The 21,112-nt window shown below is 40.1% G+C and overlaps 1 protein-coding gene across 1 annotated transcript in view; it reads right to left on the minus strand.

Moving 5' to 3' along the window:
* The window catches only part of PCNX2 (pecanex 2), a 160,360-nt gene that overhangs the window by 11,002 nt on the left and 128,246 nt on the right, over positions 1–21,112 (minus strand). Inside the window, exons 26-29 of the mRNA XM_076334126.1 lie at positions 15,407–15,660; positions 10,900–11,133; positions 8,685–8,788; positions 1,024–1,168 (exon numbers count right to left, since the gene is read on the minus strand). Of these exons, the coding sequence (XP_076190241.1) occupies positions 1,024–1,168; positions 8,685–8,788; positions 10,900–11,133; positions 15,407–15,660 (737 nt within the window). The remainder of the gene's footprint in view (positions 1–1,023; positions 1,169–8,684; positions 8,789–10,899; positions 11,134–15,406; positions 15,661–21,112) is intronic.

Consider the following 21,112-nt stretch of genomic DNA (forward strand, 5'->3'; position numbering starts at 1 on the left):
GGATTTTTGTTTTATTGTAACCTGTTCTGATCTCATGCCTCCACTGGACAAAGACGCTCGGAGAATGCCAGCTTATCTTTTTATAAAGTAGGAAACCACAGGAGGCAGAGCTTTTGGGTAAGCCGGAGGGAGATTGGAATCACCTGGGGCATTCCGCAGTTCTTGTGGAAATCCTTATTTTTATTCACGAAAAACCACGAACAAAAGCACAGACTGGGGATCCATCAGCAGATATCACAATATCACGTTACTACTTTAGCTGTCATGCAGCAACACGGCCAGCGATAACGTTCATAAAATTATTGTGTCAAATTATCAGATACTAATTCACAGCAGTTCCACTTCAGTTACATTCAGAACAATTATAAATATCATGTGTGATAAAAGCATATGATACTAAATCATAGTGTGCCAGAGCAAGAACAAAATCAACTCCAAGCTATACAGGGGTTGACCTGAAGAAATTGAAGCAACTTCAATGGAGGTGTGCCAGATTTTTACAACTGAAAACAGAACAGGGTCAGAAACCGCCTGACATAGTCAAACAAACAGCCGTGACACTAACTCTTCAAACCACTCCCCTCTCAGCTGTGTCTTTTAACGTATGGCAGCGTTACGTGTGTATTGCCATTCACGAAGGGATGGATAAATTAGCAATGAAATTAGTCTAATCAATGTATTTCTTTTCAATCTAGAAGCCATCTTTATAGTATCCACGCGAGTAAAACATGGCGTGACCGTCAGTTTTGTTTTGATGAAAAATGCAGGGTCAAGCTCTGCAATATGAATGGTTTCAAATGGGCAGCTAGGGGGTACAGAAAAGAAGATCAAGTGAATGCAAAATAAATAAGCGCCAAGCTTTTCCATTTTGGTTAAGGAAGTTTCTCAGAACAAGGCAACGAGTACTCCATTGCCTTCTCTTTTTTTTTTTTTCTTCGGACGGTTTCTAAGGTTTCCTGTGTTTCCCTAAGAAAACAGACGCAGTAGTAAAAGTTAAAAATAAAAATTAAAAAAAGACCCTACCTGGTGTAGCTTCAGAGACATTCGGATTGCCGGGGCAACAACCTTATGCAATAGATCCATGTCTGCAAAGACCCACTCATCTTTTGCCGCTATCCGAAAGTCTCCTTTGAACAGTGCATGGAGCCCATAAAGAAAAGAGTCCAAGCTGCAAGAGAAAGGCAGCAGTCACTCCCAGAAGTCATTCCCGTCTCACCAAGGCGGACCCCTGCCAGCCGCCGGCCACGTGCTGAGCTGCGCAGTGACGGGTGGCCCTCCGGTGCAGGGTGAGCTCCCGCGGTGGGTATAAAGCAGGGGTCGCATCGCGTCAGTCTAATGAGAAACCATTCCTCAGGGTAGGTGGTTCTCCTTCTGCTTGCACTGTAAACGACTGGCCACAAAACGAGTGTGGCACCTGGAACAAAGGATGTCCTAAGGATGGGTGGCTGGGTCACGGGGCGCCTCAGGGTGCTGCTTCTCTGCGGCTGTGCCAAAGAGACCAGGTCAAAGAGCGCCAGCCGCTCTGCAATCCCCGTGCAGGCAGCAGAAGCTGCTCCCTCATTTGAAAGTTTATTGATTGGCTCTGTTACTCTTAGCAGTTCTTCTTGCAAGGTAAAAATGAAAAAAAAACCAAAACAAAACCAGCTGTAAAAAATATTTTCAGCAAATCTGAGACTTTTGTCATGAAACTCAAGCCCAGATGTGAACATTAAACCAGATGTACTAAGAAGAATACTAAGTTTCAGGAACTGTTCAGCAAACCGGGTGAGAGCATGAATCAAATGAGAGGCATTTCATACTGAAGCAATGAGCCCTAAAGCAAATATGCACTGGGTTTCCTTTTTCTAATATAAGAAACTAGATGTAACCAGTTCTGCCTGACCTTGGATGATGGTTTGTCTGGACCTGAGATTTAAGCAAGAGGTAAAAGGTACAAAATTGAGTAGTTGTTAGGAAATGGTTGCACGAGGGCTTTGTGAAGGGAAACAACCAGCCTTCAGCTCCAACCTGCACCCCGAATCACGAGCTTCCCACAACGACACCACAACCACTTGTATAATGCTTATATACAGCAGGACTGCCGTCCTAATGCTGCTCTGAAGAAGCGATCTTGAAATTGAAGGAAACAGAACCATCTGTTAAAAACAGGCATCTCTTGCAAACCCACAGGACATGGTTTCAGCTACCTGCCAAGATTTTACTCACTCTTACAACAGTTGATTTTTTTCAGATTGTAAAGGCTCTGAGGAGAAGCTGCATTAAGATGTTAGCGGTTTTCATTACAACCCAGGCTTTCTCCAGAGAATGCATAATCTTTCCACATAACTGAGCTTTCTTAATTATTTTAGGAAAAGAAAAAAAATCTTTTGAATTTTTTCTCTTCTCCAAGAGAGGGAGAAGAGAGACTGGGAGACTGCTTGGCCTATCCTCAGCTCAGACACATTCTAATTTTGCCTTTGCTGGGTAGCATGTTTCAGAAATTAAAATGGAAAGATATATATGTTGTTACCAGAAAAACAGCTGGATACTAATTTTCTCCACGAAAGCACCGTGTAGTACAAATCAACTAATCAGTGGGACCAAGGCCAGTCAGGAAGGCAGGGCTGCTGTCGCTGTTGGGAACATGAAGAGCACGGGGAAGCTCTTGTGAATTCTTAACTGATTTGCATTTATTAGTACTAAGTTACATATTAAAACATGCCTATGTGAGACAGGCACTTACACTCAGATCTTCAAAACATTCAAGCACTGATTTCAATGGGAGTTATTATGTGTCTTCAAGGAGCGGGTCCTGATCCCCACTGACTTTCAATCATCTCCACAGTTTAGAAAACGGTAACATACCCAAATCCTGCTTAATAGCTAGGAAAGCCCTAGAATAAACCATTGGGGGGGGGGGGAAGGGGGGGAAATGGTGGGTGCAGCCAGTGTGGTGAAATATATGACTGTAATCTCCTTTGAAAAGGCTAGAAATCAGGGAGGGTCCTTCCACTCGCTCACCCACTAGACAACATCCAGCACACACAGCTAAATCCTTGCCCGGAAAAAACACTTCTGTATCTAAATATTCTTCCCAGGATGAAACTGAAAAAACTACCCTGAACTCTGCACTTAATGAGGATCTGTAGTATAGTATTTCCCCACGTAACACCCCCTGTATTTGCTCTGAAAAGTTGGCTGGGATGAAGGGAGGAGTAGGCAGGAGAGAGAACTGGTTTTTACATCATTAGAGGCCCTCAGAGCCAAACCCGAACACCAGAGCAGACAAAGAGTTTGCATTCACACCAGTGTCTTATAGACATCGGCACATGCTAAACAGGCTGCTGTGAACAGCAGTATCTGCTGAAAGCAAGGCCAGGGCTAGGAAAGCTATGCAAACTGCAGCTGAGCATCAGTGGAGGGAAGCACGTACAGCTCTCACTGTGCTTAGTTAGGGAAGACTCATCCGTTTCTCATCCCTCTGCATAATAAGTTCTCTAACCAGCATTTTTAAGATCATTTTTAAGACTGCTACAAGGAGCAAAGCAGTGGTGGCAGCAGTTGTGAGAAGCTGAGAGAGTCAATTATTTTATATATCGTATTTTCCACCAGAGAGGTCTGGAGGAGATTGCTGTATTCACAAAACCATGGATATCTTTTACTCTCCTGCCAATCGTAATGAGGCCTTTGGGTACATTCTGCCTATAATGTGACACTATCTCAAGCCATTACTTCTGTAACACGCAGCCCTTAATCCACATAAGATACAGCTGCTGTTATTCTTCCCATTGTTATGCTCTCTCCTGAAGACTCTAATGAGATTATAAGGAAGCTGTAAAGCCAACAGCTTTGATCTCAGGCCTGACTCAAGGTTGTCGCTGCTTTCTTGGCCCAGTTTTAACATACCTCAGTTAGTAATCTGCTGTAGTTACAGGCTCTTTCAAAATATTTTTAAAACTAGTTAAGGTAAATTCACATGCCAAAGAAACAACATTAATCAGGAGGAGACATAACTACTATTTCTGGCAACATTTCTAACCCTCTGAGCTAGGAACCCGAAAAGCTGCTGTCACAACTGCGAGCTATTTTAGAACAAGACTAGTAGGTGTGTGGGAACTGTCGGCCCCTCGAACGTGCAGAAAGGAGGGGATGAAGTAGCACCACAAATACCAGAGGGAGGGCAACAGAGCCAAAGCAAATACTCCCTCCTACTGCACTCCTTACGTTGCTCCAACAGCTGAAACTAAAAGCATTTGATGCAAGCCTGAAAACAGTACGGATGAAGACTAATGAGCTGGTGAATATATCTGTGTGTATTTTGCACACCAAACCCCATCCTCTGTCTGCAGTTTATTAAACCTTTCCCAATGTTAACTGTAGATTTGTTTAAGAAATAAAGAAACATGCATGCCTGTGAGCTGGTAGTGACCTGAATGTCATAGCTCACCTGAATGAAATATTTTCAATGGTAGCCCTTCAAAATTTGGTGTTTTAGATGATTGTTGTTGTGAGCTAAGAGTCAAACTTTTCTCTCCTGCTTCTACTCTGCTCTGGCAGACATAAAGCTGCACTATACGCTTGAACTCCCACTAGCAATGCAGCACCATCGGCAGCATTGTGGTGCCACGTCCCGTGCCCTCCACCCCTTTCCCCTCAGATGCGGGGCAGTGCGATGTGGTGCTCAGGAGGGAAGGGGCAAGCGGAGCCAGCTGCTTCCCTGGGCTTCAGTGTGAGCAGCGGTTCCTCCAGGCAGAGGCGTTCCTTGGAGTCACCCTCTGTCCACACTGAGTGATAACGCCCAGAGGGAGCTCAGGGGACCTGAGCATCCAGGCATGGTAGTGTTGGAACTATCTGATGAGAGATGCTTTATCAAGAGATTTTTCTGTTTTTCCAAATTTGAAATATATACTAAACATTTGTTTACTAGTAGGTCTAGTGGCTGGATAGGATTATTAAGTAATTTTTTACAAATACACACCTGAACACATCACTCTATTTGAATAAATGAATGGTAATGTCATGTCATTCTTCAAATTGCATTTTGTGCAGGATGCCTCCTAATGACAGTTTAAAAGAGCAAGTGATTTGCATAGCAATGTTCCGCCTTCTTAATGAATGCATTTATTGTGCAATCTAGTGTTAATGTTGGGTTTCTACTGACATTTACATGAACAGGTACACTGAATAATTATTTACATACATTATATAAGAGCATTTAAAGTCTTGGTTTACACAGTGACATTTACTGATTAATAGATTAGACAAAATCATGTGTAAATGAGTGCAAATTGATAGTTTACATACACAATGTAAACTTGAATCTCAATTCTGTAGTGCATAGCTCAGTGTAACATTACCTTTGCGTTACTATTTCTGCGCAGCAGTTGGATGACTGACACTCCTCCAGACACAGCAAGGGCTAGACTTAGTCCAGAAAGTTTCCTACTACCTGCACAGTTACCCCCGAAAACAAAACATGGACCACAGAGCACAGATTCTTGGCTAGTTTGCTCACGCTGGACATACCTGAAACCCTTCATAGAAATAAGCATGAGGAGGAGAAGACTACAATGCCTATCTGGCCATTACATCTCAAACTCATCATGAAACCTCTAGCAATGTTGTACACAAGATGCTTCGCAGCCAGAATTAACAGAAAGTCCTGAGATCAAGTTCAAGGTCATTTCTCAGTGCCTACCAGAGTAATCTAAGTCGTCTAAGTTTTTGTAGTCCAGCATTCGAGTGTGACAGAGCATGTGTTAGGAGCCCTGATCTCTTACAAAGCGAGCCAGCGCCCAACAGCCGGACATGCAGAACATCCCCCTCGTGCACACAGCTGGCTGTGGGATTGCCTGTTCTGACACCATCTCTGCAGAAAACTAAAACCCTCTTCAGCACCAGTAGGCTCCAGAAGGTGCCCAAAATATCATGACACCTTTTCAAGGGAAAGGACTGTGAGGCATCACCAATTCCTCCAGCTTCTGAGGACCTTAAGTACTTCTCCCCCATCTGACTGAATGCAGACCTGCAACAGCCTGAGAGCTGGGGGCGAGGACCAGCAAAAACGCTCTAAATCACCCTCCGTAAGAGCTGCTGTATCTCCATCAAACAGAGAGAGAGGGGAGGGAGACCTGCCTTCAGTGCCTAAAGTTAATCCTCAGGAACATCTCCTTCTGGCCTCAGCAGCGTTGCACGTGTTGGACAAAGTCGTCTTCCCCCTGGCATGCCATATAATTGCATTCCTATCGGAGTCTCGCTGACTTACTGCTTCTTTGTGTTTACCTAAGTTGTGAAGATCTGTGTGAAGCAGTAAACAATGTAGGTACAGTAAGAACTGCCCTCTGTGCTTGAAGTGAATGTATTTGGGGGATTTTTGTTGATAAAGGCCTTGATGTCAGGGGGTAGCGTACCCACCTTGCTCCTTAGTTAATAATTTCTACTAAACTGTTTTTGTCAATTAAAGTAAATGTATAAATTCTTTAAGACAAGAATAAATATGTTTCACCAAGCTAAAGTCATGTTTTGTAGCTGTAGCAATTTATCACTTGAATTGTGCTACTCAGATTCCTTCCCCCCCCCCCAAAAAAAAAATCTTTCTGACAGTTGAAATGTATTAAATGTAATTTAACCAGGTGGGTAAGTGACACAGTTTTTCCCAGTGAAACTTTTCTAGCAAAAGCTTTTGTGAAGTAGCACTGAAAAAGATACTGACAGAAGCTTCCACTTAATCCCTTTTATGTCACAAAATACATTTTAAAAAAATACAATGATTCAATACTGCCCTGGAGCACTTTCTTAATAAAAAGAAAATCGGGACTTAAAGATATAGGATTATACAGAATGGATTCAGAAAAACAGGGATAGAGCTGTGCAGTGCATATGACTACTGCATTTCTTCCCCTTCTACAGACCTTTTCTCCCCAAGAAAAGTATTTTTGAGTATGGAGCGTCCACTCCCCAAAAGAGAGAAACTAATTTGGTTCATTGGTAGTTTTCCAGATTTTAAAAAGACATGGTATAGCTGACTCCTGCAACTATTATTAAAATCTTTACAGAAGACTTTGCAAATAATTATTCTCAATATTCATACTTTCCATGTTAAGCTTTGGAAAGTCTCTGATAATATTATCTCTTTCCGTTAGCCACTGACCATGTAAGCCAATAAAAATAGGTGACATGTTATTGTATCTGTACTAGTGCCAAAACATTGTAATGAAGATTTTAAGATCCTGTGGAAAGTACATTCAATGTGATGACAGTTTTAGGAAGCCTTTGTGATATTTTTAGATGCATTTCTAATATTGCTGTGACATATCCATTGCAGCCCCACATCAAACTCACTTTAATCTTTTCTCAAAAAAAAAAAATCAACCATAAATGCACATCAACTTTTCTATCATGTCCCCAAACTCTAAAATTTGGATCATCAAAAAAATAGGGCAATTTTAGAAATATCGATGACTTACTAAACATCACACTAATTCAAGTGCATAGAAATAGAGGGAGAGGAAACTCAACCCAGAAGAATACTACAGGAAGGGAATGTGCAAAGACTAGCAGAAAAGAGATGATGAAAGAGACACTTTAGAAAGCAGAAAGAAGCAGCACACCAAGAAATAAGGCATGTGGGCCTTGAACATTTTGTGTGACTGAAAGAGGAAGACGTAAAAACAGACGTTACAAACGACTCAACAGATAACAAAGCTAGAATGAATATTTAAAGGACTGTTTTATCTTATAACAGAAAACGCATTCAAAATCGCACATACAGTCTTTGTTTGCTTGTTAGTAAGACAAATCCTCTCTAAGGACCGTGTTGATAGAGGGCTAGCTAGCTTTATTCACAGTTTTGTGCCAATACAGCAAGGTCACTTAGAGACTGTGTATTTACTAATCTTCTCTACTGTTACTAAACTCTTGTGAACACAGGGAGTTCAAATACATCTAATAAAAATCTAAAATTAGAAGAGAATTTAGACTTTAATAAAGTAAAGATTATTTCATTAATAAAATGCCTTATCTGTAAAATTAATTACTCAGGCTGAACACTTAGCACAGCATAAATGGTACTTGATAAGACCCAAACAACTCAGAACTCCTAGTGAAAATGGAAGAATCCTTAAGGAAAATGTAATGTGAAGAGCATATCCAGAAATAAACTTAACCAAGCATATTAAAATTAACCAGACTTTCTAGGAAGGACTGTTTTGAATGAATGAATGAATGAGTAAGGTAGACTGAGAACAGACAAAGCTGTGCTCTCAAGAGATGCCAGGTTCTCCCTTTCTCGATCACCAGAATGAAGTGGCACAAGGAACACGGAATACACCCCTGAGGAATACAGGACCCTTATGGATTTATTATTATTTAGCTAACTAGATATGAGAGTACTTAGAAGTTTCTTCCCCTTCTGGAGGAAGCCAGCATTACAGTAGCCAGGCCAGGCATGTGTGAACACAAGCAATAACTATTGGTGCCTATTCTTTCAATGCAAAATTCTGCTTTGCCCTATGAAATAAAGACTGATATTAGTTACTAAGCAAACTACCAAAGTAAAAGATGTCCAGGAATGGCAGAAAACAAGTTATTTTATGGAGGAAAGAGACTTTGTCTTTATCTACTCTTCTGCTGAGATTCCACGTGAAGTGAAAAAAGACAAACAGGTCTTTGCTTTAAAATGAGGAAAAAGAATTCCTAAAAATTACCTGATGGCCATATTGTGAGCTGCAGTTCCCAAAGCTCTTCGACCCAGTATGCACAAGGCAAAGGAAAGCGTCACTAGAGGAGAATCCTCATCGCTGTCCAGGTGCTACAAGGTTTTAAGAATAGCATGTTATTCCAGATGCAAATACCGCCTTTAAAAGCACTGCAATACTATAAATGGTAACATTCATAAAATTTGCTTGTAGCTGGACCTACACGCAAAAACATTCTTTGCAATTAAATAGAACAAGAGGAAGATCATTGCCATCAGAGGCTTTCTGCAAAGTGCAAGCTTATTTTGCCCACTGGCTAGAAACAGAACATTTCAATCTCAGGTGGCGAGATCCCAAGGGAGGGGAGCTTTTGTGGTGGTGGTGGGGTTGTGGGTTGGTTGGTTGGTTTGTTTGTTTTTCCAGATCTAACATTCTAAACCAGAGTGGATTCCTTATTGCTGAGACACACTGCAACTGGAGGCAGCCAAACCCCTTTTCATGGGACACAATGCATATGAAACTCCCCCCCAGATTCCAGAAGAACAATCTATTTGGAAAAATTGAGGGGAACACACTTTTAGTGAATAACAATATATATCTAAATTGTATACCATTGATGACACTGACCTCACGTTTTAACAAGCAGTCAAAACATTTCATTGACATTTACTAGCTCGGGAGAGTTTCTTTACTGAAGTTTTTGCAAAGAAAACCTTGCTATCAAGCAGGAGGAAAAACTGAAGCAACCCCTCATGAATGTGAATCTTTAGGGGAATACAGACTATTATTTCTGTCCATGCAACGGGTGATTTCTTACAGCCTTCTTTGACTCTAAAACTGAAGCCAATTATAATGGAGAATGTAGCTCTTTCTATAAAATACACTGATTTTCAGGGCTATGTGTACAGCAAAGCTTTTTTCACATCTCATCTCCCACATGAACTTTACCTCTATTAGTTAGTGAATTACAAAAACAGAGGTAAAAGAAGAAGATGTAAAAAATACACAAACGTGTGTGTGCACACTAGTGCAGGCCTTTTAAGTCTAACTCTGAAAAGTTTCAAGTCTATTGGTCATCCCTAAATCTATTATTCTATTTGAAAGTCTCAGCCACATAACAAGTGAAAAGGCATCATTTAACAGTGGCTTTCCCTGCACCGTGCAATTCTGTGTGTGTCAGAACTTGGGAGCTGAGACCTGGAGATGGGAAAGAGAAGAGATGAAATATTCCCAGTAGGAGGAGATAGTGGGGAAGGCTCAGAGGACAATTCAAGGAAAACAGTATCGATGTAATGATGTGCAGGGGAACTGGTGGAATGGTATTCAGGGTTAGAGACATGAGAAGGAACTGAAGTGGAGAAGAAACATTAAGATTCAGCGATGTTACGCCAGCTAAGGTCAGTGATAGCAAATGGGATGTGCACTCAGTGATCCTGAATGAAAAGTGCACAGATAACAGCGTGTGGTGGCCAGGAAAGATACACTTCTTGGTTTTTGCCATTATCAGCAATAATCAGAAAATTAAACCAAGGGAATATGCTCGTTTGAAACTGTATTCTCCCTCTGGGCTATTTTGAGCGTTCTATGGAAATACAGTAGTGCATTTCTGACAAATGATTGCTGACCATCAGTAATCTTAGTGGCTCAAAGCACGTGAATGCGTAGCTGTAAGCCTGCCCTTGACCTTCTAGAGCTGCGAGGTAATTTCACACAGTTTTGTGGCACGGTTCACACTTGAATTATGAGCTCTTAGAAGTGATGTATACTAGCACCGAGTTTGTTATGTACTTCTCTACCATTTGAAGACTGTACCCAAACACAGGCAAATGTTTGGAAAGGGTATCCAAACACTGGCAACACTGAAGGAATGATGACAGTCCCTGAACAGAGCCTGCTCCAGCATTACTTCTGCAAACACTTATTGTATCCATGCTTTTTAGACATGATGAAAATAACGGTATTGGAAGTGTGCACAATAAGGAATTGGTTCTGTGTTCAAAGACTAAACCTCCTTAAAACTTAGTTTTTGCACAAGGGTGGTCTCCAAAATACGTTTTTTCCATTCCACAAAACATATATTTTCCTTTTATGTTAAATCTGACTGCTTAAATGAAATAAATTTTATTGTATTAATCCTGAGCAAGCAAAAGAGTAACCATGCATCATTTAACTCCTATCCCAAGAATTAAAACTACTATTACTAAAAAAAAAAAAGCAAGCTTACCTCCACCCTTTTTCTAGCGCAGAACTGAATCCAGTCCAGATAAACACTGCAGAAACTAGCTCTTGTTATTCCTTGGAGACACGGAACATAATCTTCGTCTATGTTAATGTTAAACATTGCAAGGTCACGTTCAATATAATGCCACTTTGCATAAGGCTGCAGTATCTTTTGGATGGATTCATCTTTTATCCAGTCAAGGATTTTGGGAGAACTTGCTGTAAAGTATATTATACTCTGTTGACAAAAATGTGCAAACGTTAGTCACTGTCTCTGACTAAAGCAGATATGTTTTACACAGAAGAAAATAAATCAAATAGGACCACCCTAACTACCCATAATGGTATATATTTTTCCTCTTTTTTACAGCTTGGCATCATTGCTTCACAAAACTGTTCAAGTTATAAAGGCAATAATAATTGATATCTAAATAGCAGACAACAGAAAAAGAAGTAATATTTTTAATATCCTTCTGCCTTATAGGAAAATTAATACAAACAATAGACTATGATAAGAATACAGAGTTCCAGCATTCAAACAAGTTGATTACTGAATATTAGTGGGGTTCTAGAGTCTATCACCAAGAAGGTGATATCGATAAAAGTTCAGGCATATTTTGAGAAAATAGTAGTAGATGGTCACATGCTCAAAATAGGACTCTCTTTCCTCCGTGGACTTCCTTTTTCTGGGGGACGAAGCTTTCCTAATTCTTTAGCAAACAGTTCCACCACAATTTAACCACAAAGGTGACATGTGACAGATGTGTACAACACAAGTCTGAAACCCCCTGTTTTAATTGCTGTTTCTTCTCTGCATTTAGTAGCAACGCTATTTTTATTATTTGTCGATGAGGCCAGTAAAGAATAATGGATTATTTCTTATGTGTCAGGTTAAGAAGCTGATAACTGATGTAGCTGAGTTTGCGTTTAAAGCACTGAAGGAGGAGCAGCATTCAGCAGGAGCTCTTTTGCCAAATGCAGAAATACTAGAAAGCAGCAAGACTCGTATCTCATATCTGTGCCTTGGTTTCTAAGTTTAAGTTCTTCTAACTGTTGTGTCTGGAGCCATTAAAATAATAATAAATAAAATAAAATAATCTATCCGAACCAAATTTAGAGCATATTTGCAAAAGAATATGAAACTTAAGGAGAAGTTCCAGTGCTGCAAAGGAAAGTGGCATCAGCTGGAAAGTCCCATTATAATGTTTCATGATTATAATTTTTGTTTTAATAAAAGATATTCATTTAGAATTGAATTCCAAAGCAAACGAGGGGCAAGTGAACATGACTGAGGATGATGTAGCTCTACTTTACCCGTGCAATGGAAATATTATTAAGCAAATACATGTATAAAATGAGAATATGATGGATTAACAAAGACAGAAGCACCACCAGCCCTTTTAAAAATCCCAGATGCCCTCCACAGTTTATCTTTCAAATTGCCCAAAAATACACAAGCAAGAGGAAAAGTAAGCTCCAGAGGAAAAAGACAAGTCAGACAGATACAGACTAAGGATGGACCCTTAATTTCTTGGCATGTGGAGAACAATACACTCTTTAAAAAAGATTCACGCAGAAACAACAGAACTGAAAACACAGCACTCGGCGAATGCAGACTTCTTGAATACTAAGAGACGTTTAAATAAGAATATATTGAGAAGAGATGGAGGAGGCACAAGGGAAAAATATCACAGTAGTTGAGCAGGAAATGATTTCAAAACATATGCAGAAGGGCTACAGGAGCTGACCCACTTTATTTGTGGAGAATAAAAATCCTTTTATAAGAAGAAATATGGGCCTTTCTAGGCTGTCAATGAAACTGCAAATGAAATAAATACATTAGGAATAAGATGCTCAGTGCAACTCATTGTTTAAAAGACCAATATGGTAATTATTCTTGAAGGATAGGAGAACTGAAACAAAGCATACATTTTCTTTGTTGATCTTCAAAATACAATTTGCCTTTTTTGTTACTCTCACCTGTGTTTACAAAGAAGCAGATTCAGCTGGGGGAAAAAAAAATCAGACTCGCAATCAGACATAGAAACAGCAAAGACTTCTGCCACCTAATTAAATTCTGCTCTTAGCAGCTCTTCCTAGATATGTTTTGTGCACAAGTACATCCTCAGCTATATGGCAATTCAGAAATAATACCGTAAATATTTAAAATATTGTAAGCTACAAAGAATAAACTAGAAGCACTCCAAATGCTCAGTGCAATGGAAGCGCAGTTGCTGCCAAAACTCCAGTCTGTTTTCTGAGTTTGTGATTTCTGTGACCTGAATACTGCATTAGCTAGAGTTCTTCTTACAATTACTTTCCTACGCCATTAAAAAGAAAGTGGCAGGGCTTTAAAATGTTCACAGCGAAATTGCGCAGGGTCTGGACAGCTCACGATTCCCCCATAAGAAAGAGCTGGGGAAAGAATGAATTCTCACCTCTGCTTCTGATACTGTTTATCTGGAGGTAAGTACTAAATAAACAGGATGATAGCTGATCTGATACATAATAGAATCTTCTCACCTTCGGAGGCTGTAACTAAGGATTTTACCAAGTCTTATCAAAGCTCCTGTTTATGGAAGAAACTAATAGCTTGAAGAACAGGAGAAGAAAACCTCTATATAGCTTTCTTTTGGGAAGTGTCATTCTAAAGAAGGATCTCCTGAGCGTGCTCTCCCTTTGCTGAAGGGAGCCCCAGCCCAGGCTAATATCAAAGCTGCCAACAGGTATTATTATCTTCTGTTCATCCTTCCTGAAGAAGGGAAGTAGATTAAAGGACTGACACCTTTCTAAGAATGAAGATCTGTAAACGCAGCGTTACAGTACTCGCTCAACTAAATACAACCAAAGGGAGTTGATTTTCACACCTTCAAAGCCATAGGTGGTGGACATAACAAAGTCTGCATACTGTGGAGATGGAGCCACAGCATGCCTCAGTAGCATGGAGATCACTTAACCCACCTCCCTTTTACTCAAAACAGGATCAATTAACCACACCTGTATCATAGGGGACAAGCGCTTGTCTAAGCCACCTTACCTGTGTCAGCTGCTTCTCAGGTATGTCCAGAACCAGAAGCCCTAAACTACCTTTCAGTTAAGTTTTACTTCCCATGTGATGAACCTCACACGTTCCACAAGTCCTCTACATATTAGTTGACTTGAAGGCACTAAAAAAGTTCCAGTTTACAAAGCACATTCTTCACTGCTTTAAACTAATAAGCTGCTGATTTGATTGCAGCTTAGACTGGGATTTTTTTCAGTCTCATTTGCCATCAAAAGCTGAGTCATATATCAGCTTGCGTCAGTTCATGTTCAGGTGATTCAGGTTACCTTTTAAAGTAAAGTGAAGCAATTGTAGCAACATATTCACTTCAGTTTAAAGAAGGGGGTTTGGGGTTTTTTTAGTTTAGATACATTGCTTAGAAACAGTTTAATTTATAGCCACAAAACCCACTTCTAAAATGAAAAAGTCATGCTCACATGCAGTTTTGTTTCTAATTAGTTAATTAAACAAAGCAGGTTGGTTACCAGGCCCTACTGCCTGTAAAATTATTTATGAAATCCCAGTCTGCATTTTACAAAGTAATCGACTGCATGATCAAAGCAGCTTTGTGAGGCAATGATCTTGTTTTAACTGCATTGGCTCACTTGCAAAAAAAGGTGATTAATTTATTTACAACAGGTCTCTCTCTCAGGTTGACAGGATTTTTACAATTGCAGAGATGTAAGTAGAAAGGAGATGTCAGGGTGGTTAGGAGCTTTAGTGAGTGGCTTCATGGCAGTACCAATGGCACAGGAGGCAGCATTTGGTTCTTGTTGCTTCAGCAGAAGGCAATAAAGCTCAGCGATTTCTTAATTTGCTGGACTGGAAAGGCTTTGGCAAAGGATGAAGATGTCTTGCTAGACTATAAGGCTCAATTATTTTGACAAATTAATATCTGTGTGGTCATTGTGATCTTAGTAACAGTGCAAATATAGAAGTGATGCAAATGAATTGCTATTTAATCAATGGAATAAAACAACTTCAAATGTGTTGTAGTATATATGTAAAGCAGCAGGTAAGAAGGAGGTTTGCACTACTAAAAAAGTTTGAGAAACAGCTCTTCAGAGATTTCCCAAGAACTTTATGCTTGTTGATCTTTTTTTTTTGCCAGAAAAAACAGTGGAAAGGCCAAGTCAAGAAGAAATAACAAACTGTCAGTGAAGTTTTGCTTTGTAAGAATGCTTCCTCTGACTTTATTGCTAGAGGATGTTAACTCACCTTGATTTCTGCTTAAGCATGCCAGCAATTTTCTGTACTAACTGTAAGTATAAGTGGTCAGAATCAAATGTAGCAGAGGGAGATATGAATTAATCATCCCTATCTAACATCAAGTCAGTCTGACTGCCGGTAGTGCAAATAAATAAATATAAAGCCAAAAACTTCTAACACTATTTCTAATACACAGCCAGCATTCGTTCTTTTGGACAAACCTGCCTAGGAAAATAGTCCACTTTACCAAAGAGTTTACCTTTATATAGTATCTGATAAGTATTCTCCGCAGATCGAACACTTGCAGCATTGTTGCAGCGTTGTTATCAATGATGCTATATCCTTCCAGGATGTACTGGGTTCGTGTTATTTCCCATGTCAGCCATCGGAGGTTAAAGGCTGCATTACATGATAACAAGTGAGGCAAGTGCCCGGGCTTACAACAGCAGCAGCCTTCATTGTCTTCATCTCCTTCTGTTATAGCTTCCACTTCTCTCTGCTGGCAATATGTCCCTTGGCAGTGAGAAAAAGAGAGTATGCTGCCAGTTATTGGGGGAGGAGGAAACAAATTACTTCTTCCAAGCTGAAAAAGTATGATTGAAGGCTCTACGCACTTAGCAAAAATCTAATAGAAAGAGGTATGGCAACAAATTAGATGTGCCAATTGATCCACGCGCAGTAGCAAATAAAGAGCTGTACGTTATTTATTTACTATTACCTATAAAAGCCAAAAGGGCCCGATCTAACATTCTAGGCATTTGGTTCTGAGCTGAGCTAAACTACAGACCACAGCTTCTGCCTTAATAAAAACTCACCAGGAAGCAACACTAAAGAGTCTCGCTCCATCAGGCACATTAAGCAAATTGAACCAAGTCTCAGCCTGCTTCTTCAAATAACATACAGGATACAAACAAAGATTTTACAGTGTGTCAGACCACTTATAAAATCCGGGTTTTAGCAAACTACCTTGGAAGGCAGGTTCCAAAAATAATATCCAACGGGTTGTTCTCTCCCCCACCAGAGTAAAAGCTACTCCGGATCAAACATCTCTAATGAATATCATGAATCTCTAATGTATATCATGAGGACAGAACAGCTTTCTAATTAGCCTATTACACAGGCTTTAGATCAAAATAGAGTAAATCTTCCTGAAAAAGAGATGTTAACTCAAAAAGAAGTTATGAGGCAGATGCAGAAACAATAACATATCTGCTCTGCAGACTCTGCATTTCTGGCCTGTGCTGTGCACACCAGAAGGTCAAGCTGAGCCCTTCGGGATTTGGAATCTATGAAAATGTGATCTCTACACCATGTAGGGCACTACAAATCAAAACCAAGGTGGACACCCACGTGCTCCCCCCACTGTTCTCAAAATATATGAGTTATATATTCTTGATGCATGGATATTTTTAAAATTTACTCTCTGTGGGCTGTTGCTGAACTTACTCTCCACTGAATTTGTACATAAACCTTCTTTCAAGGCCATCATCTCCTATGATGCAAGTTACACATATGCCTCACATGGGCCTTCCGCCAGTGGTTCAGTATCACCCCACGAGAGAGCTGGCTCCATCAGCTTCCAAACGGAATCGATAGGAGAGGAAGGTGCTAGACACTGCGCTGCAGTTCAACAGCTATGAACCCCCCCTGCCAGGACCAACAGACCTGTTCCATTCTGTCACTGTAAATGGGAGAAGTTGGCTACGTTCATCATCTGAACATTGGACTGGGAAAGAATATAGCGTCAGCTCTAAACCCCCGCAGCTTGCCAGCACCCCGAAAGAGAGCCTGGAGCAAGGCAGCATCCCAAAGGCCTTTCTGTGGAGCGTCATGACAGTTGCTGTGCCCTCAGCTGACTACGCCAGTTCCATCACAACTGTCTGGTCAGCAAACTGAGGACCTTTAGCTTGTACCGATAGAAGTAGCACCCAGAATATTCCTCTCTCCACACCAAGAAAAGCCTTTCAAAATATAACAAAATATGTTAAAGTATTGGTTATCACCTTCTCTTTTTTTGCCTGTACACCTTCTAAAATTATCCAGCGAGCAAAAACATACAAGAAAAACAGATGAATAGAAAGATCTGAAGGAAACGTGTGAGAAAAAAAATGGGATTGTAGCCCTAAAAGATAGGGGGGAAAAAAGATCCAGTATATTCCAGTGTTCTCCGTTCAGTTTTCTGTAAGTGAAAACTTACACTGCGTACACCCAGTGTTGTTCACACACTGATGTGTGTTCCTCCTTGGACTTCAGCGATACACAATACGACAAATCATTAAATGTCTTCAAGTAACCCAAATATAAACATCTTTCCTTTCAAGACTGCCACAAAGTACAAAACATGACCTATCAAACTGACATTTCCAGTTGGACTGGACATGAACTGGACTGCTTCTGCTTCATATTTCACAGATTTCTACATGAATTAACACTTATTGCTCAACAGCAAAAAACCAGCAACTGCTCTGGGTCAGTGGATGCTTTTCCGAAGTCAAGTCAAAAGACATCGTACTCAAACTGAAGTAGGGAAAGGCAAATTCCTTTGTACATAGCTTGAAAAGAGTAAAATAACTACTCCATGCTGGTGCTGTTACTATTGCTATTATGTTTATTTTTTAAAGGTTAATGGTCTGTCAGTATTGAACTGAATTTAAGAGAAGATACCTCTTCATCCCAGGTGCTAAATTAAGTATTGCCAAATGTTTATAAGCGATGAAAAACACAAGCCTAACAAACAACTGCCACTGATCAACTTCCTTACAACTAAGGGAATTAAAGATGGCTTTGCTCAGTCTATGTAACTCTATTCTTAAATTATTTTTTTTCTCTTTTGGTATGGAAATATCACATTTCATTCCTATGGAATGCTGGCTATTTCTGTGTGCTTTCTGTATTATCTCTATTAATAAATATGAAATATTATTACTGGAGACTCTGTAATTACTAGTTTTCTTAAGCCATATATTTCGTAAAATATAGGGACTGAAGAGGCTGGCAAGGCAAGTAATAAGTGAATTCAAGAGACCCTCAATGTTTGAGGGAAGCTGTCATTGCATGCGTAACAAACAGAAGCAGCAGCCAGAACAACTATTTGCATTCTCAGCTAATTTGACAGGTAAAAATGTCTCCAAGTCATCTTTGCTAGGTAATTTTAATCAACTAAAGTGAAAATTATACTACAGTGGATGCAATCAACGTTGAACTTGGGGAGCGAGAGACATTCTAACTGGTATCATGTTATTACAAAAGCTCTGGGAACCAACCAAAGGAGCTCATGTGGTCATTTTGCAGATTTATTCCAAAGAATGAAATCAGGGCTATGCTCTGTCAACATCTGGCAAACATGCACTTACTTAACAAAAGCTGTTTGATGGACTCGGGTACTATCACCTTGAGGATTTGGTGTCTTGACAGCTTGCCGAGCCTCTGGGGTATCCCTGTTAAGTTTAAAGGTATAACTTGAGCCGTGGCAAGCGCTCTGACAGAACACCAAATCCCTATTCCTATCATCATGCTGCTGATTAATATTTCCAAATGACATCTAGTAAAGGCCTCAAGTCTGCACAGACAAAATGCAGGCTTGATGCTCAAGAACATGTTGGTTCCCCCCCAATTCTTGCAATCAGTTCTAGAACGGCTGCCAGTATTTTTCTCTCATCTTTAATTGAGTCTTACTTTAATCCATAATGCACTGGCTGGACTTCAATGCCACAGATTTGCATGTTACTGAGAAATTTCATATTACCAGTGCCTACATCAATCCTTTTTTGGTTCATTACTCTAGACACTGGTACTGCAAAGACTAAGACCATGTGCTCAGCTTTATGCATTGAGCCAAAAGGAACAAGTGACAGTAAATGAAGTTAAGCGTTTGTGTGCATCTTTTACAGAAGGGCGACCCTAAACTTTTGTGTCTATGTTATACGCTGATGATTAAAATGACAATTTTTATATTGCTTCTCAAAAAATTATCAAGTTCAAGCAACTCAGAATTATTCATAAAAACAAAGAGCAGGGAGCAGAGCGTGCACTTCAGTTCTGCAATATAATTAAGTGTAGTACCATTAAATATTAAAATCCAGGAAAATGTTTTCACTGGTAATTAGTCATTTTAAAATCTGAGGGAAAACAATTTTTTTTTCCCATTTCTTTCTGCGGTAGAAAGAAAATAAGTTCTCCCTCTTCGCTCAAGCTTAGTCATTCACTGTGACCTTTGCTAGTACAGATGAGACCGATTCATTTGTAAGATATCTAACACTGGATGGTTGCCAAAAATCCATCAATGCAAAAACACGTGCCAGCTGAACAAAGCAAGGTCAATCTACGAGAGCTCAGGAGAAAACCAGGGTGAGAACTTGGAGCTCTTTCTATATTCCTGATGCATCAGGATTTGAGGACTGACTTGTGCTCTGCCAGAGTGATTTGACATAAATGGAAATAAGAAAATTGAAACTGAAGACTGTAATCTCATTTCAAGAGGATAGATAAAATACACCTAAATTAATGACCACCCACCCTTCTAGAATTTAAGGCTGAAATCGAAGTGTGGTTTTGAATTTCATTTTGAAAACTCAGTGAGTGAAAAGAAAAGCATTTTTCAGTTCTGAAGGACCAGAAAGAAAATCCCGTAACACAACCACATACTTCTAGAAGCAGTTTTAATTTCCATAAAACACTTCAGTTTAACAGCACGTTCAGAATGGGAACTAATTATTGTGGCTGAAGATAGCGATACCTTTGAGCACTAAGGATTGCTGACATATAATAAGCAACTAGCGTGCAAATGTACATAGAAAGGGCTCACAGGGCTCATGCACTAACCCCACCCCAAAGACCTTAAGATGATCATAAATCACTCTCCTGCACTAGGCACTTCAAGCTTTAAACTCTGTGACCCCAACCACCAGTATTGGACTAGGGGATTTAACTAGGTGTTAAGTCTGAGAGATGGAGCTGGATATGGAGATGGGAGCCATGAAGATGGACTGAAGCCCAGGGTAACTCCTTTTGTAGGTCACGAGAGGTCTCTTCACTGACAGCTCCACAAACATGCCTGGTTGCTCACCATTTATTTGGCAAAATCATTCACATGAATATTTTACAAATAAATGCATTACAGTGGAAATATCTGACTCTGCTCCACCAAGCTCTGCTGCAAATCTGAGTATTCCCAAATTCTGATGGATAAGGCTCCTTCTCACCCGACCCACTTCTTTCCTGCTCAGGATAGCAGCTTAATAAGCAGCAAGTTATCATCCAGAAGCAGCACAAAGAGCATAATTATAGCCATTGAAAGGCCATCCTCTCCTGAAACAAGCATCAGCTATAGCTCTAGAAACACAGAAAAACAAATACTTCAAAAAGGAGTGAACTGAGCTCCCAAATGGAAATTCATGAACCCCAGAACTGGACACGTCCTGGAAACCAGCAACTGTTTTGGCTCCTTCCTGCTCTTTTCCTTGATGGAATTGGGATTAAGAACAGTAATTTATAGGCTCTGACAGTCTCAGGTTGTTTCAAAGAAAAATCTCAGGACTTAAAAAACAGTACCAATTCCTCAAACATCAAAGCTGTTAGTTATAAAACTGTGGTTTGGTTTTCAGCTGCTTCAGGCACTTATATGCCTGAAAAATAGTCTGGTTTTCAAACCAGATCAGTTGCTCTAATAACAGGCATCCCCTCTCCCCAGAAACCTTTCCTTTTCTTGGTCCACAGAGACACATTATGGAAGCCCAGGTGGAAGAAAGCGTTCTCTAAGGATGTTGGCTGTTAAACTTGCAGCTACCAAATACCACGAAAACCTCTCATGTCACCTCTTTTGGAATGCAATGCAAGACGCAACATTTTGTTTCTGGTAAAGACATTTTCTCAATAAAAAGGTTGCAGTGCATCTAACAACATTTTCCTTCCTTCCAGAAGTCTTCTCCAGTGTGCTCATCTATACATATAAAATTGTGGCAGGGAG

Source organism: Aptenodytes patagonicus, chromosome 3 (assembly GCF_965638725.1).
Source record: "Aptenodytes patagonicus chromosome 3, bAptPat1.pri.cur, whole genome shotgun sequence".
In the NCBI taxonomy this organism is placed as follows: domain Eukaryota; kingdom Metazoa; phylum Chordata; class Aves; order Sphenisciformes; family Spheniscidae; genus Aptenodytes; species Aptenodytes patagonicus.